Genomic DNA, 27,672 nt, shown 5'->3' with positions numbered 1-27,672 from the left:
AAAGGGGCTGTTCCAGCCCCGATGGGGCCCACAGTAGATATGGGCTGCTCTGGTCATCTGGGACTGTTCTGGTTGTTTGGAGTCCCTTTAATTGTAACTTATAATTTATAAGTTTGCCTTTTTCCCTAAGAGAAGCTTTCAAGCTTACACAGAGCTCTTCATGTCTTTCTGTTCTTTCTCTCTGTTTACCCTTATCCCAGTTTTCCATTCAAATAATCTTATCACCAGAGTCATACCATCCATAGAACAGTCTAGGCAGCAACCCCAGGTCCTGTGGTTTAGGCCCCTCCACAGTGGCTGCCTTAACTGTCCTATGGACGGGGTCCCAGGGTGGTCATGAGGATTATCTAGGCAGAGGGGCTTGGTGCGGAGCGCCCCCCCCCCATGGCAGTGGGAGCTGGAGCAACTTGGCAGCCTGCTCCACTTTGCCCCACCCTGCCATCCTCTTCTAGCCCACGGGGTTCGTCTTCACCGTGGCAGTGGGAAGTAGAGTGCTCTGGTCTTAAGATGTTCTGCTTCCCTTCCCATCACTGCAGAGAATCAAGAGTGCAGCGGCAGGGCAGGGCAGTTTGCTGGGTCATTCCAGCTTCCATTGCTGCAGTGAGTGGGGGGATGACTCCTGCTGCTTCCTGTGCCAGGCCCTCTGGTAATACCTCTGGCTTTCATTGCTTAGGAGTGGGTCTGGGAATAAGGGGTAGAGCTGGGGGTGTGGTGTCAGTGGAGCAGGGACAGAAGTGGGGCCTGTGGCCAGTGAGATTACCCAGTGTCCTGCATCTGGGGCACTGGGAGGGAGTGCTGCCCTAGGCTCCACACCTCCCAGAGCCAGTCCTTCTCATCACTTCAATCCCATTTGTTGTTCTAGGTCATTGGATGTGTATAGCGAATGAAGTGTGTGTTTGATCTATGCTCTGCATGTAGAATGTGACATAGAAAGTGCATATTTCACATTTGCCCACAGTGCTTTTTGAACAGATTCCTTAAATCAAGGAATATGGATCTCACTGACCCAGAGTGCGTGTCTTCTCTAGGATTATAGTTCTCAAAATTTTCCCCAGAAAACATCTTTCTGTCTCTCTCATTTCCAAGGAAGCATGTAGACATTTTTTGCCACTTCCTACTAGGGATGTAAGCGAGTAGTCGACTAACCGATAAGCCTAGTTAATCTAGTTGACTACTCACATCCGTCCTCCCCTCCTCCCCTCCCGCCTCTGTATTAGAGGCAGCAAGAGGGAGGGGAAGCAAGATCTGGTGTTGGGGGGGGAGCCGGCTTAAAAGCTATTTTCCCTGTAGCACCATCTTTGTGGTGCTGCCTCCCCGCTCCTCACTTCTGCCTCTGTCAGAGACAGGAGGCGATGTGCAGGGGAGGCTGCCATGAAGCATCCTCAGCCCTTGTCTGCAGGAAGTCCAAGCTCCCTTGTTTGCAGCTATCCCGGATCCCTGCTTGGACCCCCTTCCCCTCCCTCTCCCCCCACAGACAGGGGCTGCTGGGCCCGGTGTGAGCCGGGATTGAGCAAGCCTGTCTCATTCGCAGCACACACCAGGTCTGGGAGCTACCCTCTCTGTGGCTTTTCAGTTTAAATATAGTAGCATTGTGATTCTTAAAACCTGTAATTTAAATAAGGAATGGGGAACGTACGACCCAGGGGCTGCATCTGGCCTTCACCTTGCCTGGACTCAGCTCCCAAACCTTGGATCTCCCCCTATTATCAGGGAGCCAGCATTTGGCACTCCAGGGCTGCAGCACCCCCGCAGGTCTCCCCCTCTCCTCCCCCCACAATCCCCCTCAAGGCTGGAGCACTCTTTCCATGTGTAATTCTTATGAAAGCAGCATATGTGGTTTAAAATAATCTGAGTAATGAAGGTAGGAAACAGGATTACCATGAGTATGAGTAACTGGAAATAGAACTGTGACAGTTCAAGAAATATCCATTAGCTTTTTACAGGTTGAACCTCTGACCAGCAACATTTATGGTCCAGCCTAATTTTAATTAGCTGGATGACCACTTATCATGGTTATGGCCAAGTTTCCTGTGGTCCCATAAAGTTTGTTTATAGCCACCAGTCTTGGTTCAGTGTTGTTATTAAGCTTTAATTTACCCCCTAAATGTCTTCTAAGAGCCCAGTAAGCAGTGGAAATGTTGGTAATGCTGCTAGACAATATTGAACTCCTGAGGTTCGGCAAATTTTCTGGTTCGGCACCAGTCAGGTCCTGAGTGCCAGACTAGAGAGGTTCTGCCTGTTGTACGAAACGCTGAAATGAAAAAATTGGAAAATGCAGCTTCTACATAACCACTAAAGGATCACTGATACACTGTTTTAAGAAAAAAACTAGTTAAACTGATTGAAATTAAAGGGAATTTTGTATTATTTGAGGATTATGATATTTTGTTTTTCTTTTAATAGATGAAGAACTGGAAGAGAAGATACTTTCAATTAGACGAAAACAAAATAAGCTATTTCAAATCTGAACAGGTATGTTTCTAAATGTTAAGCACAATGCTATATTTAAGCTTGACTGCATGACTGAACACTTCCTTTTTCTCTCTCACCTTCACGTGACCATTGTCAATAGCAAATTCAGAGATATGCAGCTAAGATACAAACACCCAGATTGCATGCAAGCACCTAACTGAATAAAGATTGAAAAAACAATAGTAATTAGTAGAAATTGTTTGGCCGGTATTTAAATAGGATTTTTATGTTCCTTTGTCTGGTCTTTAAATTGTGCTAGTAGCAGCGTTCTGTCCAGGCCCTTATCTGGCTTGTTTTTAATCTATTTTGGACTTGCTGGCCAGAAGCAGTTTTGTCATCTCTTAACCATTGTGGTTAGTTAACCAAGTTATTGCAAAACGTAAGCATTTAGGTTTACTTGAATTAAAATTGTGGGGGGACGGGCGGGGGAATGAAGAAAACTAGCTAGTCAGATTTCAGTCTCTGCTAGGAGAGTGATCTGATCATTGATGAAGTTTTTACTTTGTTATGGGACACAGTGATTTGGGGAACTTTCAATGTAGCACAGTTCTTTACGTAATGCCCATAAGCTAGAACTGTAATTTTTGATAATTCACCATTTCATCCTCTTTATACAGTTACAGGAAATGTGCGAGTTCATTAGTTATTGTTTTTTGTGTGTTCTGTCCTCTTGTCTTCTAGTTCAGTGTGAAGAGGACAATGTAAGTTCCTGTAATTTCCTCTCCTCTTTGTTAAGGTTCAAAGATCCATTAAAATAAGTACTTCATCGTGCTTCCAAATTTGGTACAGAATCAGATCCATTAGTTTACAGAAGGGGAATGTCAGGATAGATAACCATTGGAATAAACTGCTTAAGGAAAGTTGGGGAATCTCCATCATTGGAGATTTTTAAGAGCAGCTTAGACAAACATCTGTCAGGGTTGGTCTAGAGATGGTAGTCTTGCCATGAATCCACAGGACTGGACTTAATGACCTCTTGAAGTCCAACCTAGTTCTGTGATTCTGATTATATGATTACTGTGCCATGCTTTAGAAAGAACAAGGTGGATTAAAGTGTGAGGATCTTTTTGGAACCTCTCTAGTAGAATATAATAAGTAAGTACACACATTTCCTAATTATTATTATTAATGCAAATTCCAAAGCATGAAAGCATGAATCAGAGAAGCTCAGTGCTTATGAGAATGAACCACATCTTAGCTGGAATTGCTACCTTGGAAGCAACATTAGTAGCATAGTTAGTTGCTATCTTGGATGTTTCCCTGTTATTGCGTAGTATTCCCTACTAACAAAATCCTGGTTATTTGAATCTTGAAAGAAATTAATCCACTTTTTTTTCCAGGAAAAGGAACCTCTACGGATCATACCTCTTAAAGAGGTTCATAAAGTTCAGGAATGTAAACAAAGGTGAGAATTGCAATCATTGATGCAGTGCATGTAAAAACTCATAGTAACACTATTGTTGAAGCTAGAATGTAGGATCTGCCTAAAGACATGTGGCTTAATTTCAGTTAATTTAGATGTTTGTAAAGTTGGTTTATTTAGGGCTATAAGATAGCTTTATGGCTAAGTACCTTGTGGTAATTAAACAGTGCAGTTTATGGTGAATAACATGATACCTTATTATTGAAACTTGCACTGCATGAACTCCAGTAGTGAACCAAGGTCAGAATGAACTATAAACAACAAATTCAAGGAAAGAGTTAGTGGTTTAACAGAATATTTTGAAGTGAGGATGTGTTAGTAAAGATTCTGCTGTAGGTGTGCTTGCACTTCATGAGACTTGTAGTCTTTTTGAATAGTAGTATGTCTCAAGGTCGTGTGTTAGCCTTAAGCCTCCTAGTGCTCCCTTCTTATGGCATAAATGCTACTCTTCCTCAGTGCCTTTTTACCATCTGTGACAAACCATAGAGTCTCTGTCCTGACAGAATGGATGCTGGCATGAGGCTTGCTTCATCGGGGACTAGGGTTTCCGTGGTTCTCCAGTCAAAGGAAGGGATGAAAGCTGTATTTGAGCTTTGCAATCTCAACAAATGCATCAGATTCTGTATTGTCACCTAAGCAACTACTTTATCCACCTTAAATCACAAAGATTGGTTTGTGGCCCTGGTGGTTTATTTCAATGTAGTGGTGGTCACAGCATACTTCAGGATTAGGGGAGTTCCTATCTTCCTGTACCAGTGTCATTGGTTACTGAGGGGCAGGTCCAGAAGGGAAGTAGATATGTCTGCAGTTGGCCAATCCTACTACAGTCGACTTCCGATAATCTGGAATTTATGGGACCTAGGTGGTGCCGGATTATCAGATATGCCGGAGTATTAGGAGGTACTATAAGCTGGTTATGTATATACCGTATATAGTATATACTGTATATAAAGTGTTCTTAACCTTTTTTATTGTACATACTGTATACAGTATACTGTAATGTGTTAGTTTTTTTTAACCCTTTTTTACCCTTTTCGCTCAGTTCAGCTGCTGTCACTGTTACCTTGTGACTCATTTTTTGCCGAAGCTCACTCACTAGGCTCTTGCCATTTTGATGCCGGACCATCAGGAGTGCCGGACTGTTGGATGCCGGACTATTGGAGTTTTACTGTAGTAGTCATCTCTTGAACAGATTGTCCATTCTTCCTCTGTTGGTCCTGCAGTCTTTATGGTTGTGAAATGTTCAGAGCAGTGTGTGCCAGGTGTAGCTTCAATTGCTTCCTATTCACCAGGACAGTTTTTCCTTAAAAAGAACAGATGGTTCCTTAAAAGTTTGTTGAGCACATGTAGGGTTGTAAAAGTTCAGAGACTATGGTTAGACTAAGAATCTTCTCTGCATATCGCTGTCAAAGATCTTTGTTTGATCTATAATGCCTGCTAAGCCCTTTTGAGATCACTTCAGTGCATATCTTTACTAACAATACCACCTCAATGTAATATGTGGACAGATGGTGAGGGGGGGAGGGTGCACACACAAAGTATGCTGAGTCAAGAAGTGATAAGGCTCTGGCAGTTTTGCATTAGGAAAATATTACCCTCATGGCCAATCACTTACCTGGGATCTGAAATCACAAAAGGTCCCTGAAGATCTTGTGGTCCAGTTCTTGTAGTTTACGCATTCTGACAATCTGCTCACCACTGTAGAACAAGAAATGTTAGCTGTTCTTCTGCCCAGGGACTATTTGACTGATGCTTCTCATATAAGCTGGGAACCAGCTCTACTTTTCCTCCAGTTCTGATCATCCCACAAGTTGTTCCCAAGATGGATTTGAACCGTGCCCAGCTCATGCTCATTGTCTCCACTGTGCTGTTTCAGAGGTGATCAGTTCAACCATATCCTAACACCTCTCCCTCATCAATCAGGTTTTGCATGTAGCACTCAGCTCCCTGCATCTTACAGTTTGGATGCTTCATGATTAGATGAGAACAGTGTTTGGAGACAGTTCAGCAAGTCTTGCTCAATAGCAGGAAGCTCTCTCCCAGAGCAACCTCTTGTAAATTGTGAGTAGTTTTCAGTATATTTGTTAGCCTGCAGAGTTCATGTGAAGCTGGCTTCTATTTAGGGTTGCCAGGTGTCCGGTTTTCTACCGGACAATCCGGTTTTTGGGCCCTCTGTCCGGTAAAAAAAAAAATCCAGAAAATACCAGACATGTGCAATGTCCGGTATTTCCTGGCTTTCTGGCTGGGTGCCGGACGGAAGCCTGGCAGGGGCGGTGGGAGTGACTGGGAGGCGGGGTGCGATCGGCGCTGGGAGCCCTAGTTGCAGATGAGGAGGAGGGGCATCCCGGTCCATGCTCCTGCTTGCTGGTCAAGCGCATGGTGGAGCCGCAGCCGGACTGACTCGTGTGGGACGGGAGTGCCCTAGAATCTGCACAGCCCGGGTCAGTCCTGCTCTCCTCCAGCTGATTCGCTCCCCCTGCTCCCTCCATGAGCTCTGCGTCCCGCTGGCTGGTTCCTGCTCCGGAGCTTCCCTGGCCAGCCCCGTTGCACCCCCCGCCAGCCCTGCTTCCAGTGGCAAGCCCCGTTCTGCCTAACACTCTCCCTCCCCCCACGACCAGCCCTGCTTCCCATCGGCCCCCTCCTACTCCCAGCCAGCATCGCTCACCTCCCGGATGGTCCTTCTCCCCACTTCTCCCCCCCCCCCCCCCCATGAAGCGTGTCTGGTCTTTTTTTTTTAATAACTACCTGGTAACCCTAGCAGTGATCCTATCCCTGTGATTACCACAGAGATTTAAACTAAGAAGCAACTTGCCCCCCGCTGCCCCTCCCGACACCCCTAGCCCCCGTGCTTACCTGGTTCTGCAAGGCTGCCAGCGCAAAATGGTCTTGGAGTGGTGGGAGTTTGTGTTTTTTCTCAACAACTTTAGTGTCCCGTATCTCCCCCCCTTTCCCTTCAACAGAATTTTTTCTCGTTTTTTTTTTTTGGGAGGGGAGGAGCTGTTCAGTATTTTTGTTTCAACCATCTGGCAACCCTACTTCTATTTAGGATATCTTGTTATACCTTCAGTCTTCTGGTCTTATACTTATTTTTTCGAGGATTCCTCTAGAGGTGATTTCAGCTTTTCACCTGTCTATACGCAAGAAGTCTGTGTTTTCAAATCCTATGACAGTGAAGTGCTTGAAATAAGTAACTCAATTCATTTGCTGGTTAAAGAGCCACTTTCTTTGGGGGACCTTAATAACGTCTTAGTGGCTCTTTATTTTTTTCCTTCTATGTCAGAAAACTGCCTTCCTTGTGGCAATAAATCTGCAAGGAGAGGGGGTGAGCTGTAGTCTTTTATTGGCAGAGTCCCCTTACACACTTTTTCTGATCCTGCAGCCACACATGAAGTTGTAATCCAAAGCAGTTTCTCTTTTTTTCACTTGAACCAAGCTACATCTTTACCAGTGTTTTTCCCTAAGCTGCATTCACATGCAGAGGAACGGTTTCTTGGAACGTTGGGTTTTAGGCATTTTATCTAGATAGGAGCTAAGATTTCTGCTCCTCATCTTTGTTTCTGTTGGTTTGTTTCATATGCAGACTGAATGAAGGGTCAAGCAGTTTTAGACTATTTCCGGGTGGAGAACATCCTTTATCATAACACTGTATGAAGTAACTCAAGCTACACCTCAAAGGGTGCAAGCTTATTCCACCAGTGCAATGGAAACCGTGACAGCATTTCTAAGTGACATTCCAGTACTGGATATTTCCAGGACAGCCACTTGATCCTCTATGCATACTTTTACAAATCGTTATCCACTGGGGCATTGCTAGGTGTTGCAGGGCCCAGGACAATTTGCTATCCTCTGCCCTAGGCTCAGCCCCTATTCTGCCCCCATTCCAGCCTTCCCTCTCCCCCAAGCCTCCCTTCCCTCAGTGATGGGGCCAGCACACTCCTCTTCCCTCCACCACCAGTGAATAAGGGGGCAGGCCTAAACTGTTCTATGGATGGGATGTGTCTGACTGCCTTCCCAAAATTTGCTTGTCATCTGAATGCAGATATAATGGCAATCTTGCAGTCTTTGTTTAAATAGACTTCCTGTGAGGACCATTTGTGATTCACTGTAGTTGCATTTACTCAAAGAAGAAAATATAGTTATCTGTAACTGCTGTTCTTTGAGGTGTGATGCAGGTGTGTCCCATCTTTATAGGAGTCTGACATTCAGTGTAAAGGGACTGTGGGGGTCAGGACAGTGCAGCCCTACCTCAGCCACGTGAGGGCTGCAGAGTGAGCATCACCCCTAGAGGTACTGCTTGGCAAATTTCTCTGGCTCCAACAGGATGTCAGTAAAGGTGAAGTAGAGGGGAGGAGAGAGAACTTAGCACCTTTGGTCACTGTGACCCCTCACATTCAGGTTAGTGAGGCCCAGTGTCTAGAGTCCTTAAGGCTGCCCTTGTCCTCAGGGCAGCAAGGCCTAGTGGCTCATGCCCTTGGTCTCCAGGCTGTAGTGTCCAGTATCTCAAGCAATTGCCACAATCAACAGTAGGCTGGGCAGGAAGACCTGGGCCTACCCTACTTTACCAGGTCATGACCCAGAGCCCTGTGATACCAGTAGTCCTGAAGTGTAGGTTCCTTCCAAATCTTCACAGATGTGTTCTCTGGACTACTTTCTACCCTTGATTCTAGCTCGTACAGTTGTCTCTTGTCTCTGTGGTTGACAGGGAATCTAAGTGAGTAGTCGAATACTCGACTACCTGATAAGCCTAAGTTTATTGGGTAGTTGAGTGTCACTGGGTCTGTGAGCTGCCTCCACTGCAGTTCTGCAGTTTAAATGTAGTAGGAGCCGGGCTGTCTGCATATCCGGCTCCTACTGTATTTAAACTACAGAGCTGCAATAGGGGTAGCTTCTGGACCAGTGCAAGCCGGAACAGAGCACCTTCCCTTATTGACTAATTGTGTAGTCAATACAAATTGTATCAACTATATGATTAGTCAGTTACCTGCCTTTTAACATTCTTAGACTTCAGTGGACTTAAGTGTGTTCAGCTTCCAATATCTGGAGCTCAAGCAGCTTTGTGGCAGGAACCTGTAGCATTCATCCACTTTCTGTCTCAATCAGCCCAGACTGAGCTGAGCTGCTGCTTTTTATACCCTGGCTCCAGCAAGAGCATGCCCAGCAAGGGTGAAGTTGGCATAGCCTCTCAAATTGGCAGTGAGTGATTTACTCATTTTGGACTAGTGTGGGATTGATCTGTTCTTTCAGTTAGTTACACAGTTTTTCTTTTCGTAACAGCTTGAGTTCAATTTCTTTGATTACATTGATAGTAATTATAAACTACATCAGGAAAGATAAAAGTTCAAATTGAAGGGTGATGAATATTCTGCATATTCTGATTTTCTAGGGATAATGTTTTTAATTAGAGCAGTTTAGAAATCTAAATATTAAATATTTGTGTTTTGTCTTTGCAGTGATATAATGATGAGAGATAATCTATTTGAAATTGTAACAACTTCTCGAACCTTTTATGTACAGGTAATCTTCTACTCTGGGTAAAACCAGATCATTCTGCAAGAAAATTAAGCATAAATACTTTACTATTAATTTTCTCAAGTCTGCAGTCTTCCTCTTGGTTGCACAGACATCTGTTGTAAAATACAATAGTATTTCAAACCTTTCAATATCTTCAACTGTCTTGTCAAGTTAATATACTTTTTCTTCTTTGCAATTTTGGTCTGAAAATTGTATGATAAATGTCAGATTTGCAAGCAAGAAAGAGTTATGGAAATCCTAAACAGCCAGTCCATTATTAACATAAATACTCTTTTGAATTGACATTTGACATAGTTATTTAAATTCTATAGTGCCAAGTAAATGTAAAACTAATTTTCTATGAATAAAAATATAATTTAATTAAAAGTACAGATCGCTGCAGACTTAAACTACAGAGACCATTCAGTTCTTAGATCAAAGATAAAAGTAGTAACCGTAACTGATTAATGTGCAGTTTCAGTAGCCTTTGTAAACTAGAAAATAGTTCAGTGATTCTTGCCATATCATACTGAACCCTTAACAGTACATGCAATGAACAGGTACGCACACAGTCTGCTCACAGTTTCTTACCAGGCTTATTTTTTTTAAACTATACACATTTTCTGTATTTTAAAAATAAATTGAATGAAACACAACACACCAAATTTGCAAAAGCTCACGACCTAATAAATTTGTTAATCTTTAAGATGCCACTGCTCATTGTTTCTCCAGAGAATGAGAGTGGACTTCAGCAAGATAGATTTAATGATGATGCTAGAACATTCTTCCCAAAAGTCTGAATGAGGAAGTTGCATTTGTGAAATAGAGGTGAAACCAAAAAGTTAGCAAAAATGTGTCACCAGATCATTTGTTTATTTAACCATAAGTAGTCACTTAACACTACTGGTATTCTTCCTTGCAAGTTCTTGACATTAAAATCCCCCAAGTAATGTATTATGATGACTAATATTTGTTCCCTTTATGCAAGCTACTGTTGTTCTTATCTGAAGTATTCTCAACTGTTGTTTTATAATAACTTACTCACTTGCTAATGCACAAGTTGGATGTCTTATCATACTAATACATTTTTAAACAAGAAAAAGTTGTTTGGAACATTGTGTACATATGTTCTTTTTAGTTTAGTGTTAAATATTTATTTAATAGGATAATGAACATAATGGAGCAGCTGTTTCTTTTAAGCATTTTAATGCTTACTGTGAGTTCTGCAGACTGTAAACCTTTTTAGAACTCTTTGGTGAAAAAGACATGTCTTAAATGTAGTGGAGAATAAATATATCACCATATTCCAGTTTCACTAAATTTTACTCGTATAGAATTTATCCGTAGAATCCTAGCTTTCAGCTGTTGAGAGATACTGATGAATTAGTCTAGCTCTAAAAACACCTCATACCTTAATGTCTTGTCTCACTGAAATATGCAAGTTCCCAGACAGTTTGATTGATTTTGATCAGAAGATTTTAATATGTTCTTGTCAACCTACTGCATGCTTTAGCAAGGTTTTCTTTTGTTAATTGCTGATGTATATTAATTTTGGCATCATATCTTAAAATGATTTTGGTGTGTATTCGGATGCTATGAATTATTTATATTAATAGTAATAATTTTTGCATTATTTTTACCAGTAATTTTGCATTACTGATATAATAGTGAAAACCCTAAACCAAACACCTCAAAAATGCAATTAGTTACTCCAAGGGACTCCTTGTTGAATCATTGAACATTGATTTAGAATTGTGTTGAGACTACAGCAGCTATTTTATTCTCATGTTATAAGCATACTTTCAAAAAAAGTACCAAACTCTCATAGTACTTCAGATACAGTTTGAATTTCATTTGAAAATAAATCTTGATGAATAGGGGGATCTTGTGTTTATATTGCTTATACATGACTTTATCATAAAGCTGTTGTTGAGAATTAAGGGTGAAGTATTGTGAAGGACTCCCTGTGGGGCTTCTGCTTTTGAACTGTAGCAAGAGCAAGTTCAAAGGTGGAGGCAACCTTATAGACTAATCGAATAGTCAATAGAAATCCCATCAACTATTCGAGTAGTTAATTTAATTTAAATTTAACATCCCTATTTAAAACAACCCCATACATGTGAAAGTATGGAAATAGGCAATTTGAGTTGTCTTCCCCCCAGACACACTTAATTGGCTAAAATTAATACATGCCCTGATCAAAAGCAGAAATTGGCAACTTCAGTAATCCATACTGGTTCGCCAGTGCTTAAAAACAAGTGAAAGAAAACAGAAGAAAAGGAAGTATTACAAGTACAGGCAGTCCCCGACTGACGTGGATCCGACTTACATCGGATCCCTAGATACGAACGGGGTGAGGCAACTCCCGCACATGCGCAGCAGCATTCCCGGGGCTCGCTCACCTGGTTCCTAGGATCCTCCTCCTCCTCGGGCCGGCTCCGACTGGGGTCCCGCAGAGCTACCGGGCAGAGGAAAAGTGCCTCCCCACGCCCGCTGCCCCCCCCACACCCCTGCCAGCAACAGGCTGCCCCCTCCCCTGAGCAACAGGCTGCCGAACAGACAAAAGCAGCCTCTCTGCCCCTCCTCCCCTCTATACATGCCGGGCTCCGGGAGCGCAGCAGCGTCCCCGGGGCTCGCTCACCTGGGTCCTAGAATCCACCTCCTCCTCCTCTTCGGCCGGCTCCAACTGGCCTCTGCCTGCAGCAGCTGGCCACAGGGACAGGGATCCCGCAGAGCTGCCGGGCAGAGGAAAAGTGCCCCCCCCCGCGGCCTCGCATCCTGCACGCCTCTCCTCTCCCCCCCTGCCAGCAACAGGCTGCCCCCTCCCCTGAGCAACAGGCTGCCGAACAGCAGACAAAAGCAGCCTCTCCGCCCCTCCTCCCCCTATAAATGCTGGGCTCCCTGGGCAAACAAAGACTCCACCAAAACAAACAAAGTGCTGGCCTCATTGTGTTAGCAAAAAAAGGACCCTCCTCCTAGAACCCTGGGTGGTGTGTGGAAATAAAGCTATTAGCTCAAAGCATGGTGCAGAGCTGTTTGGTATTTGATGAGTTACTCCTTTAGTCCTGAGTTTGTCACAGGGACAGAAATAGATGTGAAATCTTCTGAACAGGGGAACAGACAGCAAAACAAACATTAGGGGAGTTAACCTTTCCCTATGCTATCCAAAACTAAAAAAAATGTTTGGCTAGAGTTTCCCCTACAATATGTACCAGTTCCGACTTACATACAAATTCAACTTAAGAACAAACCTAAGGTCCCTATCATGTACGTAACCCGGGGACTGCCTGTACTATGTGTGCTTGTGTCACATATCCCTCTTTCCAATAAGAAGAGACTGGAGTCTGAGAAGCAATGATTTGTCCTATTGTGGTTACCTAGAAAATACAGTTCTTGTTCTTAACAATTCCAGTTGTTTCCTATCCTGTAATGTGTGGACTGAAAAACTGAGATAACAATCAGTTTTCACATTTGTATGTGTACCAGTGAGATGGTAGTAAGGACGTAGGTGATTTATTCTACTAAATAATTTGTTTGGTTCTACTAAATGGTTTAAAGTAAGAACACAAGTTCAAGTGCTTGTTCATACGCATTCCAATTAGGTGTTTGCGCATGCATGGAAGCCAAAAGATTTTTTTTGCTTAGCAGCATTTGTTGGGTCAGTCTTGGGTGCCTCTTGAGTGGCTCCATTATGGCACCTAATGTATAGTCCCTCCAACTTACCAATCACCCAGTTCCTACTTACCACCCATGACAGCAGCTGGAACTTCTTATTCTTGCTCTGGCAAACACCATTTGCCGTATCCTATTTGCCTGTTAATAGTTTAGTCAGTTCATTAGTTACAGATGTGGTATAGTTTAACAGTTAAGAGGTGTGACATTCCCCTTTCTTCTCTCCCTGTGCCAGGACTTCTCTTGGTTCCCAGTGTTTAAAGCTTGCCAAGCTTATGCCAAAGAGCAACCCCCACACTGAATGCTTAAAGTGTCTTGGTGAGGAGCACCAGAAAGAGACTCTCTGCATTTATAAAAATGTTCATCTTCGGACACTTAAACATTGTGAGCAGCAGTTCAGAATCTTATGTATGGAGGCAGCTCTTTGCCCCCATCTGACCTGGGGCCAGCAGACCCTAGTGCAGCTCTTCTTGGTATATAGTGCACTAATGCTGATGGTATGCGATTTGGTGCCTAACAGACAGTGGCATCAAGATGGTGCCGAACATAAAATGGGGCAGGCACAAATCTGTGTGACTGGCCCACAAGAGGCAGAGATGAGTGGAACAGGTCCCTAGTGCTGGACCTTAACCTAGTCCTTTCAAGACTGATGGGACTGCTATTTGAAACTTTTTGGCAACATGCTCCCTGCATACGCTCTCTTATAAGGTGGCTTTCCTAGTGGCCACAACGTTGGCTAGGAGGGTTTCCTAGCTCAGTACCCTGACATCAAACCCTCCCTTCACTGTGTTCTATAAGAACAAAGTGCAGCTAAGAGCTCACCTCACTTTCTTCCTTAAAGTGGTATCACAATTCCACATCAATCAGGACATACTTCCTTTGGTATTCTGTCCTAAGCCACATTTTGGCAGTCTGATATCTGCAGGCCTTAGCCTTAGCCTTTTTACATTGAGAGAACTAGGCTGTTTAGGAAGTTAGTGCAGTTTCTTGTGTTAATTGCAGATAGGATGAGGGGCCAGCCTGTATCCTCTGGGTATCTCCTTTTATATAGTCTCCTGTATTCATGAATGTTACAACCTTGCAGGAGTTCCCGTGCCTACAGTTACAGTGCCCTCTACCAGGGCACAGGCTTTATCCATAGTGTTCCTAGCATAGGTCCCAACTCAGGAAATCTGCAGAGTGGTGACATGGTCTATTCACACATTCGCTGCACGCTATGTAATTACCCAACAGGCCAGAGATGACATGGCCATTGGCAGGGCCGTGTTCCAATCAGTTTGAGATTCTGACCCCACCTCCTGAACTCAGGCTTTTAAATCACCTGATTTGAATGCACGTGAACAAGCACTCGAAGAAAAAAGGTTACTCGCCTTCTCGTAATTGTTTTTCACCTTCCTACTCCTCTATTGGAACTGATGGCAAGAAGGAGGAGCTGGAGGGTTGGTGAGCCACAGGATTACATATTAGGTGCCATAATGGAGCCAATTTAGGGGGCACCCAGACTGACCCAACTGACGCTGCTAGGGAAAAATAATCTTCTGGCTTCCTTGAACGCACACGCGCACACACCTGATTGAAATGGATGTGAACGAACACATCTCAAAGAACAACAATTCCAAGGTGAGTAAACTTTATTTTCTGTATCATCTGAAGTATGTATAATACAAACTTGTTTGCACAGTCTATTGGCATGTGCTTTATGTAGTGTTTTGAGATGGTAGACGAACAATTTTCATTATCTGCAAATTTGGCTGACCCCTAATTTAATAAAACCCCAAACCTTTTCATTCTGTGTGTGTCACCAGCAATAAACCATATGAATTGCTTCGTGCAGTATTTCACCAGATCACATTAGTTACTATTTCATGGGAAGCATCAGCAAAAGTGAAATATGAAGGTGTGACATTCCCTTTATTATACATCACTTAAAATCCTGTGAGAATTACAATGGTTACCTTTTTAAAAAAAAATACAATTCTGACACAAATGCTATCGCAGTATTACCCTGGAAGGATATTAAAGATATGATAAAATAATCTTGAGTGGATTTTCACAAGTGCCTAAGTGAATCAAGAGTTCAAATCCCACTGAAAATCATGGTGGCTTGTGCTCCAAAATCCTAAGTAGTTACAAAAATCCTACTCCTCCTTTCCTACTGGGAAAGAAAGGTAATTCTAGGGTAATTATTGTATTCCTAGACAGTTCACGTACACAAACAATTTTCACCCAATTTAAATAGCTATCTAATGTTATTTTCAACATTTTCTTTTGATTTAGGCGGATAGCCCGGAGGACATGCACAGCTGGATAAAAGCAATTTCTGGGGCCATAGTGGCACAGCGGGGACCTGGAAGATCAGCAGCTTCTGTATGTGTTTGAGATGTAGATAACATACTACCTCTAAGAGCTGTCAATCTCCTTTTCCCTCAGTCCTGTTGTAATATATCTCCTGTGTATGCGCTTTCATGCATATTAAATTTGCAGAAAATATTTTGCATTTCTAATTGAGAGGTCATTGAGTGTTATAGTTTTGTATGCTTTGCATTTTCTTAAGTGTAAAGACAATGCAAGTGCTGAGTATGAAGACTTCTCTGAGTTCAGTATGGACTCTTAGCACTAAGCTGCTATTAGCTGAAGAACTACAGTGAAACTTTGTTAATTCTTGTGAGTTTTTTTGCTAATTGCTAAATTTTGCAATCAAATTATATAAAAGGTTGGTTAAAATCATTTTGGGTACTAAATTTGCAGATCCCTGGGATCAGCTATTAACCATTTGTCATGTTAGCAACTATGGTCCCAAATATAATGCATTTCAGGCTGGAAGGGTTTGCAAATAATTTGTGTGAATTAGAAGTTTTGCTTTTGGACATTCAGTATGAGCACCATCTAGAATTATTGAACTGTGTGTACAACTGTGACTTATATCGTAACAGTTGTTAAGTAGGTGGATGGCAGCGTGTGTGTGTGTGTGTGTGTGTGTGTTTATATATATATATATATTATATATATATATATATATATATATGTATGTATATAATTTTTTTTTCATTAGAACCCTAGATTAGAAATGTTAAGAAATTTTTTTTTTACAAATTAGTGTATTTCATGCTAAAGATAGTTATAGTGTCAGTGTCAACAAATATGTCCAGATTTGTCATGGAATACTTCACAGTTCAGATGCTGCAAGGTATGGCTTTCACTTTTTTTGCTATGTGATGGTTTGTAATAACTGAGTATATCAACACCCATAATACATTGGAAACCAAAGTTTTGAAATCTGGCTATTAAATGAAGTCATATTGATGGTGTGCTCATGTGATTGCTATCTATTGATCTAAACACTAGTATTTGTAGCTACTAATGTTATAGATGCATCATGTTTTAAGTAAATGTTACCATTACAAAATAGACTCAGTTTAAAATACGTTTTCTGGGGGAGAGGTAAAGAGGGAGATGGGTGTTTGGTTTGTATACGCTTTTGTGGTGGGGCTGACTAAGCAACTTAGCTATACCTATTGCCAACACTTTCTCTTTTTCTTCCTCCTATCCTCTTTCTGAAGTATAGGTTACTCTAATCTTAGCTTTGCACTGTGTTCCAGATGCGGCAGGCCAGAAGGCTGTCGAATCCTTGTATACAGAGGTATACATCAAGAACTGGTGAATGCAGCACGTATGTGGGCTCTCATGTAAACTTGCCTTCTTAACAGAGGGCTAGGATTTAAAATGCTAATTTACACTATGTAAAATTAACTCTTAATCCCACTGTGTTTTTAAGTTATTTTTAATACTAACTCACATAGTACTTCACACCACTCATTAGGTTTGCACTTAAGTATTTCCTATTGATTTCTAAAATTAAGTTTGATTTTTTTTTTTAAATTAGTAATGGCAAAAACAATGTCACTTTCATATTCATAGTACAAATCTTACTCATTTAAAATACAATTTAAAGTATTCAAATTTTGATAAATTTGCATGAGAGTTCATATTTCCATTTTTTACCTTACAACTTTGACACCTTATAATAGCAAAAATACAAATAAATATTAGCTGCAACTAATACAGATGTGTGCGTGCACACAAGCATTTTATAACTGAAAAAATTGGAAGGATAATCTCGCAGCCTGATTTGCATGGCTTTTTAAAACTCATGCATGAAATGATTTAGCCAAAATGTAGAAGGGTTTGCTAGAAGTAACTTGTACATTATTTTAAAAAAATGATTTAAAAAGTGAAGCAGCATAGTGTATTAAAATAGGAGCTTAAAATAGGAACTTATAATCAGATAAGGTAATAAAATCTAGACAAAAAGTAGTTTGTTAGAAAACTTAACATCATAATCCACTGCTTAAATCACAGAAGTTTACTTTAGATTCAGCTTTCAGCTTGGTTAACATAGTACTTAGCATGACTGCTTTTTTAATAACCATTGTATGCTGTTAGAAATAAGTGGTGTGGCAAGTGGGCTATTGACCATAAAAACATATAAAATAGTGTCCATGGATTGCTCCTAAAAACGTGAAAGGCTAAAAAGTTAAATTCTTAAACACCTATTCTTTTATTATAATATGCACAACTGCATAATAGTTCTGAAAATATAAATTTCTATTTTAATATAATGGCAACATTGCTGATTTGGCAGAAACAACATTGCAAACTTAATTACACCTATAAATCTGTCCAATAGCATGTTTTTCTGGAATCCTTGAAATTGACAATTGATATGAAAATGTTTTTAGATAACGCACATAAAGTATCTCTCTCTTTCTTTGACAGACCTGTTATGGTGATTTATCATAGTTAAATATGTTACAAAGTCAAAACTGACAATGATGTACTAGCCCAGGGTGGGCAAATACCAGCCCATATGCCAGATCTGGTTCACCAGGGTTAGCCCCAATGGGCTAACACCACTATATTTACTTGTGCCTCCACAGGCCTGGGCAGTTGTAGCTCACGTTGGCTGTGGTTCACTGTTCCCAGCCAATGGGAGCTGCAGGAAGCGGTGTCCCAGTTTGTGCCATTTCCCGCAGATACTATTGGCCAGGAGCAGTGACCCGTGGTCAATGGAAGCTGCAAAAGCCCATACCTGCAGAGGCGCAGGTAAGTATAGTGGCGGTGGCCCACTAGGGGCAAACCCTGGCAATATGCCACCCTTTTATTGCCCACCCCTGTATCAGCCTGTCTGAATAATAATGTAATAGTTAAGGATAGTTTGTTCCCTTTCTGGCAAAAAAGATATTTAAATAGTGGTAGATTTATTTTATGAATGTGACTTCCAAAATCCTTTCAACAGAATGGCAGGTATCCGTAATAAACACTTACTTGAAAGCAACTTCTGTACAATTAGTAGCTTGAGGTTTTTTTTGAAAATAATTATTTCAGTATTGCTGTTGTGGGTTATAAAATAGACCTCTAAATTCAAAGGCAGTATTTTAAGAATATTTTCTAAGATTTCAATAATTAAGATTCCAGAAAAGGATTCTTTAACTTTTTATAGACATTGATTCATCATGGCTCGGTAGAGTAAAATAGAACAAAAACAGGAAATAGATCAACAATTGTAATTTGACTGCCCTCTTAGGGTGATTTGATACTTGATTCAGCAGAGTATCCAAAGGGGGGAGGGAGCAGTGAGAGTTCCACAGTGCTTTAACTTGAGATGTAAAGATATATTTGTATAACAAATATCGCTTGAATACACTTTTCTCCTGCAATTAGTTTTTCCATCTATGGCATTGCAGATGTGAGCTTTAACATGTATTGAAAACAAAAAGTTTAATTGCCATTAAGCATACTAGTAAAAAAATCAGTTTGGGTTTACTAGATTCTTGTATAAAAATGTAAAGAGCTGCCAAGCTTGACTTCAGAACCCTAACATAGTTTCTTCAGCTGAAATGACTATTTGCTATCCCATTCAGCTATGAGCTCACATTTACAAATTCATTGCCTTGGGAAAGCACCTGCTTTCTGCTGCCATGGCTGATGCTTTGCTTTGTTTTTTCCGTTTTCTTGTTTTGCAGAGTAAAATCTCAAACTGAGTTATTAACATGACATTTGCAACTGACTCTGACAAATATATATCCTTTTACAGGAGCATTCCAGCTCTCCTTCAGACTCCAGCTATGCTGTCTGTTTTGCCAACACAACAGCCACCTCACATTCCACAGCCTCTCACAACAACGCTCTGGTCTCAAACCTTAATGCCAAACGCCCTGCCTTGGAGAAGCGAGGATTTTGCGAATCTTTTACCAAGGCCAAACCAGGGAACTTCAAGGTCCAGGCTGTCCCTCCAAGAGAATCAGCTTCCAAAGTGACTGTAGAGGATCTATTGGAACCTCAGAGTAAAAATGGCACTCAGGAACAGGATCTTGTCCCAGTGGATCTGGATGATGCAAGCCTTCCAGTCAGTGATGTGTAATCATGGAAGAGTTTGGAGAATGATCCATTTGGTCCTCTAATTTCCTTGGTCAGACTTGTAGCCAAAGAAGAGTTTAGGAAGAAAGAACAAAGAGAATGGAACACTGATTTTGTGTATGTGTGTATATACAGAAGTATGTGTATACACAGGTACCTGCATATATAATTATATATTTACATAATTATATATTGCCTTAAATTCGGGTCAGAAATGGGCCTTCTGCTTTTTCTCACAGCCTGATGATAAATCACTTTCTAATAAGGGGCCAAACTACATGATTCACAAATGTACAGCTGCCAATAAGTGAAGGTACCAGCAGCTCTGATTTCTCAATTTGGCAAACCTAAAATTACATGGTATAATATAGAAAATGTAATATACAAATGTGATGATTTGATTGAATTATAAAACAGATTAAGACTTTATGCGTATGGGAGAATTATTTCTCTCCTTTGAAAATGTTACAACTTTTTCAGATAGCAGGATATGCATAAAAAGTTCTCTTCTGTTCCTATTGGATCACCTGTATCAACTGAAAATTACCAGACTACAAATTCTAAGCTACCTTAGACTTCTGAGTATATGGTGCTTTAAAATTTGCATTAGTACAATAATGCTGTTTTTGAACATTAAACCTATTTTTGATGCTCTCCTAAAGTTGAATTGTAATTTTTTGCACATTTGGATTTTAATGGACCCTCCTATAATAGTGTTTTGGATGGGGGAAGGGATATTGGACTACTACATCTTACACCTTTGAAGTAAACCATTTTATATTGCATTACGTTGAGCTTTGCTGCAATTACTTTTTATCAAATGTCTAAACATATTGTTTATGATGATTTTTGAGAGATTTGTTTTCTTATCAGTGCTTTTGTGAACAGTTCTTGTTTCTATATTTGGATCAGTGAAAGACTTCATTTATCTAGTTTGATGTCAAAACTGGTACTGAACTGTTTATAGTCATGCAATTGTGGCCTGTAATTTTGGTGCACTAATCTATTTAAAGTGCCTGTGTTTTTTCTCATCTTGTTAAACATTTTGAGATTCAATGTGTACACGGACCTTATTTACATGGTTTTGAAACTTGGGGTGAAATTATTTGAATAACTTAGTTCAAAATAATTATTTAAAACAGATAATCTTATGCTAGGGATACCAGTATTCTGGTATTGCATCTACTAGCTGTGCAATATGTGTGTTTTTTATAAAACTGAATATTTGTTACATGTGTGAATTGTTATGGGCTTCAGTGATGCAAACAAAAGATCTAAGAACTTTTACACTTCAAATATTTGATTAGTTTGAGCATGTACTGGTTTCATGGGTTTTGCCAATGTTTGCTATAACCAAATTTCCCCCTCTCCCCACACACTTCATATGCTGCTGTTTATTGTGATTTGTGTTTCCCATTGCTGTTAGTCTTCTGGAACTTAATAGTTATGTATCAGAAAGGTCCATCTTTTCTCCAGCTTCCAAACTGACTTCTGACCAGAGAGGGAGATTTTTTTCCACAGTAACTTGTTGAGCCAAGAATAGAGTAATTGGTGTAATGTGAGATTATCATCTAGTTTCAAAGCCATTAGCATCTTCAACTTTTTAATCCATAAGCTAAACACTTTTTTAAGGCAATAGTATTTGTAAATTACACTTTTTCATTTTACTCTTCAACATCACATGAAATCTAGTGCAGAGTTGGGCGTTATGATAGCTGTCTAAACAAGTAGTGTAGTTTGTATCAAAATAAAACAATGATTTCTTGAAAGCTTACTTTTCATAAGTACATACTGTATGGGAGACACCCTATTTTTACTATAGTTCTCACATCTAAAATCACTTGCTGTGGTACAGCTTTGGCACTGCATGTTCATTTTACTATATTTTGGTATTGGCAGTTTTACATATTGGGTGGAGGTAAAGCAGCTCCATTATGGGACTTTTAAAAATAGAACTACTGTTGTAGTTCAGTAGCATAGGAAAATATATTTGTGGCTGGTAATTGTCAGGGTCTCCTATTTATCAGTACTTTTATAAATCTATGAAAATTGTTAAATTATTTTAGAACCAGTGCTGTTTCCTGTAAAGTCACATTTAAATTGTCAATAAATCAGTTTAGATAACTTTAAAGAGCTGTTGACATTTTTATTGTACCATTTACCAGAACAGGCTAAGTGAATGATTTCTTCTCCATTGATACATTCCATCTTCTATTTCATTCTTCTATGTTTAATAGCTTGAGCATTGTACTACCTTCACCTTAGGGTTGCCAACCCTCCAGGATTGGCTTGGAGCGTCCAGGAATTAAAGATTAATCTTTAATTAAAGATTTTCATGTGATCAAATCTCCATAAATACATCTAACCAAAACTTGCACCCCTACTTCTCATAATGAGCTATACTTGCTCCAGATCTTTAGAATCCGTCTTAATGAATTACTGGACCACTGACTTTAAGGTACAGTTAAACCACTCAGCCTATCAGTTTGTGGGTGACTAGACTGAGGCCTGGTCTACACTGCAAAGTTAGGTTGATATAAATTGCCTTTAATAGACCTAGTTGTGTATGTTTATATGCTTCAGTTTTCCCCTCTGATGTAAGTGCTGTTATGCAGTAGCATCACCTTCCTGCTAGGGATGTTAACAAACATGTATTTGTTTAAACATGTAACTGCTACAAAATCCAGCACGAGATCTTTTATAGGGGAAAAGGCAGTACGCCGCATTTACTGAGAATACAACAGTTGCATATGCTTTCCAATCTCTCTCTCTTTCTCTTTCTCTCACACTCTCTCACTCATACTCTCTCTCACGGGGGGGGGGAGGGGGGGGGGAAGAGTCCCAGATGATGATATAGTTACCAGTCCAGATTCTGTATCAGTCTAGTGGCCAGCTAGATTGAACACAGAAGGAGAGCAGGGCCTAGCAAAGCGCCCTGCTTTTATAATCCTTTTCTCTGTTGAAATCAATGGATTCCGCTCTGTCATCCTGTGACCGGAATGTTATCTTGTTGATGTCAGTCATTCCCAAACATCTCTTGAAGGCTCATCCTGTCCTGGATTTAATCAGTTGTTTTCAGGTGTGCCTGCCCTTCACCGTTAGAACCGTCAATTCTGCCAGCCTGATCAATTCTTGACCGTGGGTACGCACTGCTGGTTTTTCTAATGCCAATATGTTTCTTCGCAGTTTGTCTTCACCCCACATCCCCCCCCTTCTCTTAACCATCTGGCTCTAATGATGATCTTCACACCGTATCTCATTCATACAAACAGTCTCTCTCTCAGAATCCTTTAAAGATAAACAGCAGTGTTTTATTTTAAACAAAATCAAAACAATTCACATCAAAGGCCCAGGTCTTCAGTATTTCTAATCTCATTGACATAGACACAATAGGAGATCCTGTCTCTTTTACTTACTACACTTTAGAACAAGGAAATATAGGAGATATATACTTAACTAAAGAATTTGACTTACTACAATATTAAATATGGTTATATATTACCGTACATTACTAAACCTAAAATACAAATACAAAAAAGAATAAAACTATCAATCCTAACACTAACGTAACTTGCATTGACAAGATATTGCCAAAACTACCAACTGGTTTCAAAAGCTGCCAAACTTCTCTTAGGAGGGACATAAAAATAGTTCTGTGGTATGCTAGACTTTTGGTAGGAAAATCTACCCAAGATGTCTCTAAAGGTTATCATGCAAGATATAAATAGAAAACTAAGGACATACGAATTGGTATTATTATATGGTGTATGTATGGAGGTCAACTGCAAAATTACAAGCAGCAGGAATTATGTTCTTAAAATATGTCTGCCCAGGTAGGCCGATTTTACCTCATCTTAGACAAAAGACCGTGTTTTTATCCCTTGGAAGATACTTCCAAGATGAGACAATCGGAATATATTTACATAAAAAGTAAATAAAACCATCATGCTAAGGAGGGAGGAGATTGTCAGTGGGGGTCGCTTTCTGGAGGCTGTCCAGGTGAGTGACCAGCATTCCCAATGTGTGTCTTGTCACAGATAAACCCACATGCTTCAAAAGTGAAATTTCAGCTTAGCACTAAAATCCAAGGCCAGAAGAAAATAGAAATTTAAACTCAGAGTCCTCTCTCTACTCTTTAAGGGCCAATGTTATGGTCTTTTGCACAACAAATTGAACAAAGTGAATTTTTTTTACTTGTTTGACTCTTCATTGCCAACTTTTTGTAACGGAACCTAGCCTAAAAATGATGCTTTCTTTGTAAAATATATGATCATAATTCTAAATATGTTTAAATGTCTTTCGTCAATTAATTTGGAAACACTTCACAAACATGCAGAAAGAATCACTGCCCACTGCTAAAATGCAGCCATCTCTGTTGAAAAGTGGCATCTGTTAAAACGGCATTTGGTGCCAATGCATGAAGAATACCATACCACAGTGAAACTATGGGGGGAGAAGGGGTTAAAGCCACAGTGTATTATCCATATTTTTCCAGGATGTTGTTAAACTATTATTCTCAAGCGATTGTAGAGTCTCGTGTGGCCCTCATACATTTAACATCTGAGCACGTCTTTGATTAATTTATCCTCACAATGTCAAGTATCAGAGGGGTAGCCGTGTTAGTCTGAATCTGCAAAAGCGGCGAGGAGTCCTGTGGCACCTTATAGACTAACTGAAGTGTAGGAGCATAAGCTTTCGTGGGCAAAGACGAAGTGGGTCTTTGCCCACGAAAGCTTATGCTCCTACACTTCAGTTAGTCTATAAGGTGCCACAGGACTCCTCGCCGCTTATCCTCACAATAACTTTGAGAGAGAGCTATAATTCCCAATTAATGATATGCAGAACTGAGGCACACTATTTACCCAACAGCATGCAGGAAGTCGGTGGTAAAGCAAAAAATTGAACCTAAATCTCCCAGCATCTTGAGTTACTTTGGCTTTTTAATGCTGATTGCCAGTCTTATCTCAGTTATACGTTAATTTTAACTCATGCTAATTAATGGATTTTCTTATTAAAATGTTCTGTATTTAAGGTATTGTATTTTTCATACTCAAAGATGCTTTAAATGAAAAACTAGTGCAATTATAATTATAGAGTCAGGACTGTTACCTCTATAATAAAGGACATGTGCTATTGCAGTAGTTCTCAAACTTTTTGGCCTATGGCCATTTTGCTAGTGCTGTAACTAGGGGAAATGGTTTAATTTAAATTATTAAGCAATTAAGTGTGTTAATTTTCTCGTGTTACTTTATTTAAAATGAAGTTTGAATAACTAAAATATTAATTATGTCCAACACACAAGGTTTAAATGTTTTCTTTATGGCAAGGGTGGAGACTCTTTTTTGGGTCAGAGGCCACAGACCCACAGAAAAATCAGTTGGGGACCTCACAAGTGACAAGCAAAAAAACTCCAAAACCACCAACCCTCACTGATGTGACCCCTAACTGAGACTCCACACTCCTCTGGCTCTCCAGCCCCACGGGGCGAGGGGAAGGGACAGAGGACTGAGGTGCAGGGCTTCCCGTAGGCCAGATTTACTTTTCTGGGGTTTCAGGTTTAATGAATTTTGTAGATCCCCTTAGGCTCTGGGGTGGACAAAAATGAGAGGTTCAATGTGGGGGACTGGGCTGCCAGCAAGTGGAATAGGGATGGGGGGTGCAGAATCTGGGTGGAAGATGTGGTGCAGGAGGGGGTGAGGGTGCAAGGTCTGGGTGGGAGGTAGGGTACAGAAGCAGGCTGGGAGTGGGGTGGGAGCAAGAGCAAGGGAGAGTTCAAGAGCAATGGTGGATGTAGGAGCAAGGTGGGGGTAGGTGTCTAGTCGGGGGGAGGTGCTGGAACAAGGGAGGGTGCAGGAGCAAGGGAAGGTGTAGAACAAGCTGGGAGTGCGGGGTCTTGGCAGGAGGAGGGGAATGAGAGAGGGGGATTAAGGTGCAGGGGTCTGAGCATGAGTGGAGGATGCTTACCTGGCTTTGTGCCCCATTGCAGCAGGGAAAGCCTCCGGACAGTGCATCACTGTGTTGCCATTCTCCCAGCAGGGTGGAGAGGGAGCTCAACTCCCTCTTGGCCAGTGAGTAACTCCTGGGCTCCCCACTCCCATGACTGTCCAATTCATTTACCCTGCCAGAGAGTGTTAGCACTGGACAGTTGTTCAGTGGGTTTCAGGAAGAACTGTTGGTTGTGCTGACCTCAGTTCCCTGATGTGATGCTAAACGGGTCGATGTTCTGTCCCCAGCTGGGGTGGGGTCTAGTTTGTTAGAGAGGGGGGTGATTTCAGAGCAACGGAGCGACCTGGGCATCCTTGTCCTCCCTGAGAGCAGGCCAGGCCTGCTCTCCCCCTGCATTGGTCCAGGGCTTGTGCTCTGTCCATCTCGGTCCCAGGCATGGATCAAGTTCCGGGCAGCTCCTTGCACAGCATTGCCTATGGGAAGGGGTCACACTTTACCATGTGCCCCCAAGTCCTTTAAGACTGAGTCTGATTCTATCACAACCCAGCTCTCACTTCCCCCACCCATCCCCTTGGGAGGGGTCTGGGCTCTGAGCAGGGTCCCTGTGCCACCCTTGGCAGTGGGCAAGGAGCTGGGTGGCTTGTGGGGGCACTGAGGTGGACTCTCCCAACCCATTGCTTCCTTTTCCCCCAGCCCGCCCCACTGCCTCATTGCACCCCCCCCCCCCCCCAAATCTGGCTCCATCATAGTCTTCCCCCACTCCATTGTTTCCTCAATCCTGGCACACTCATCACCCCCATAGCCCTCGACACCCCAGATCCCACCGCTGATCTTGCGTGGGGGCAGCTGCTTGGGGACCGTCCTAGCTAGGCCCTGGGTGGCCTGTTCCCGCCTTCCCTACCTGCGGATCCACACATGAGGGCAGGCCAGTGTGGGCAGAGCAGCAGCAGCGAGGGGGTGGGGCCTCAATCCCATGGGAGGGAGGGGGGCATGTTCTGGTTCTGTGTGGGGTTCCTGTGCTCATAGACTCATAGACTTTAAGGTCAGAAGGGACCATTATGATCATCTAGTCTGACCCCCTGCACAGTGCAGGCCACAGAATCTCACCTACCCCCTCCTAGAATAATCTTCTCACCTATATCTGAGAGATTGGAGCCTTCAAATACTTTGAAGACCCCAAGATGCAGAGAATCCTCCAGCTGTGATCTGCACCCCATGCTACAGAGGAAGGCGAAAAACCTCCAGGGCCTCTGCCAATCTACCCTGGAGGAAAATTCCTTCCCGACCCCAAATATGGCGATCAGCTAAATCCTGCGCATGTGGGCAAGACTCACCAGCCAGACACCCAGAAAGTTCTCTATAGTAACTCCTATCATCCCTCCATTGACCTATTTCCCACTGATAATGAATGGTCAATTAGTTACCAAGATCATGTTATCTCATCAAACCATTCCCTTCCTGTGCTGCCTGGCAGGGAGCTTGGGCAACTCTTGGGGGCATCAAGGGTGGATGTGAGTGGGGACCAAGGTTTGGTTGGGGCTGTCTTCTTGCCCCCTGACATGCCCTTCGAGCTGGAAGCTGGAGCTAGTGCTCCAAGCGTCACAGCTGCATGGGGGATGAAGAGGGAGCTGAACTCAAACTTTGGACCACCTGGAAGGCAGCTGGGGGCTACTAGTGGTCCACAGACTGCACTTTGAGAATCACTATGCTATTGCAATACCATTATGTGATACCTTCACCCATCAATACCAGACAGTTTCTGTCTACAGATTTGGAAGAGATTGCCTAACAGGTCTACAATAAGAAATTGAGTAAAAAATTTAGGCCTCAATCCAGCAAAACTGTGGAGCTCATACTTAGCTTTTAATTATGTGAGTAGTCTAATTGGTTTCAAATAGTTGTTGAGGTATTTAGTGAACTGGATGAGATATAGCACAAGTTGCAGGAATGTGTAAGATCTATGGATTTTAATGGCATGGTGTAAGGGGTGTTGATCACTACAGAAGTGAAGATACACAGGTTTTGCATCTGTTGTTCTGGCAGGGTCTGATGCCCTTGCAGAGATTGAGGGTGGTTTGAAGGCCAGAAATGGGAGATTCAAGAAACCCCTCCTCTTTTGTCCTGTATCTGTAATGGTGTGAATGAGCCCCTCTGCCTTGAATTGTCTTTTGGAATATGTTCTAACTACTTATCCTAAGCAATCTGTTCTGCCTTGCATTTAGCTACGTGTC

At 41.7% G+C, this 27,672-nt stretch overlaps 1 protein-coding gene across 7 annotated transcripts in view; it reads left to right on the top strand.

Annotated features, from left to right (window-relative positions):
* Window positions 1-21,626, top strand: part of PLEKHA1 (pleckstrin homology domain containing A1) — a 96,907-nt gene extending 75,281 nt beyond the window's left edge. For 4 of the 7 annotated variants that reach the window (XM_089780189.1, XM_006111425.5, XM_006111424.3 and 1 more), the window contains 5 exons: window positions 2,404-2,472; window positions 3,813-3,877; window positions 9,346-9,409; window positions 15,356-15,445; window positions 19,173-21,626. In XM_089780189.1, coding sequence (XP_089636315.1) covers window positions 2,404-2,472; window positions 3,813-3,877; window positions 9,346-9,409; window positions 15,356-15,445; window positions 19,173-19,499 — 615 coding nt within the window. In that variant the 3' untranslated portion in view covers window positions 19,500-21,626. Of the gene's footprint in view, window positions 1-2,403; window positions 2,473-3,812; window positions 3,878-9,345; window positions 9,410-15,355; window positions 15,446-16,643; window positions 16,749-19,172 lie in introns of all 7 variants that reach the window. The other 3 variants (XM_089780190.1, XM_006111427.3, XM_006111428.3) reach the window with 3 other exon arrangements.
* The last annotated feature ends 6,046 nt before the right edge of the window (window positions 21,627-27,672 follow it).

The sequence above is a fragment of the Pelodiscus sinensis genome, chromosome 8 (genome assembly GCF_052426305.1).
Source record: "Pelodiscus sinensis isolate ZL-2025 chromosome 8, ASM5242630v1, whole genome shotgun sequence".
In the NCBI taxonomy this organism is placed as follows: Eukaryota; Metazoa; Chordata; order Testudines; family Trionychidae; genus Pelodiscus; species Pelodiscus sinensis.
This window is presented reverse-complemented; position numbering and strand designations above follow the sequence as displayed.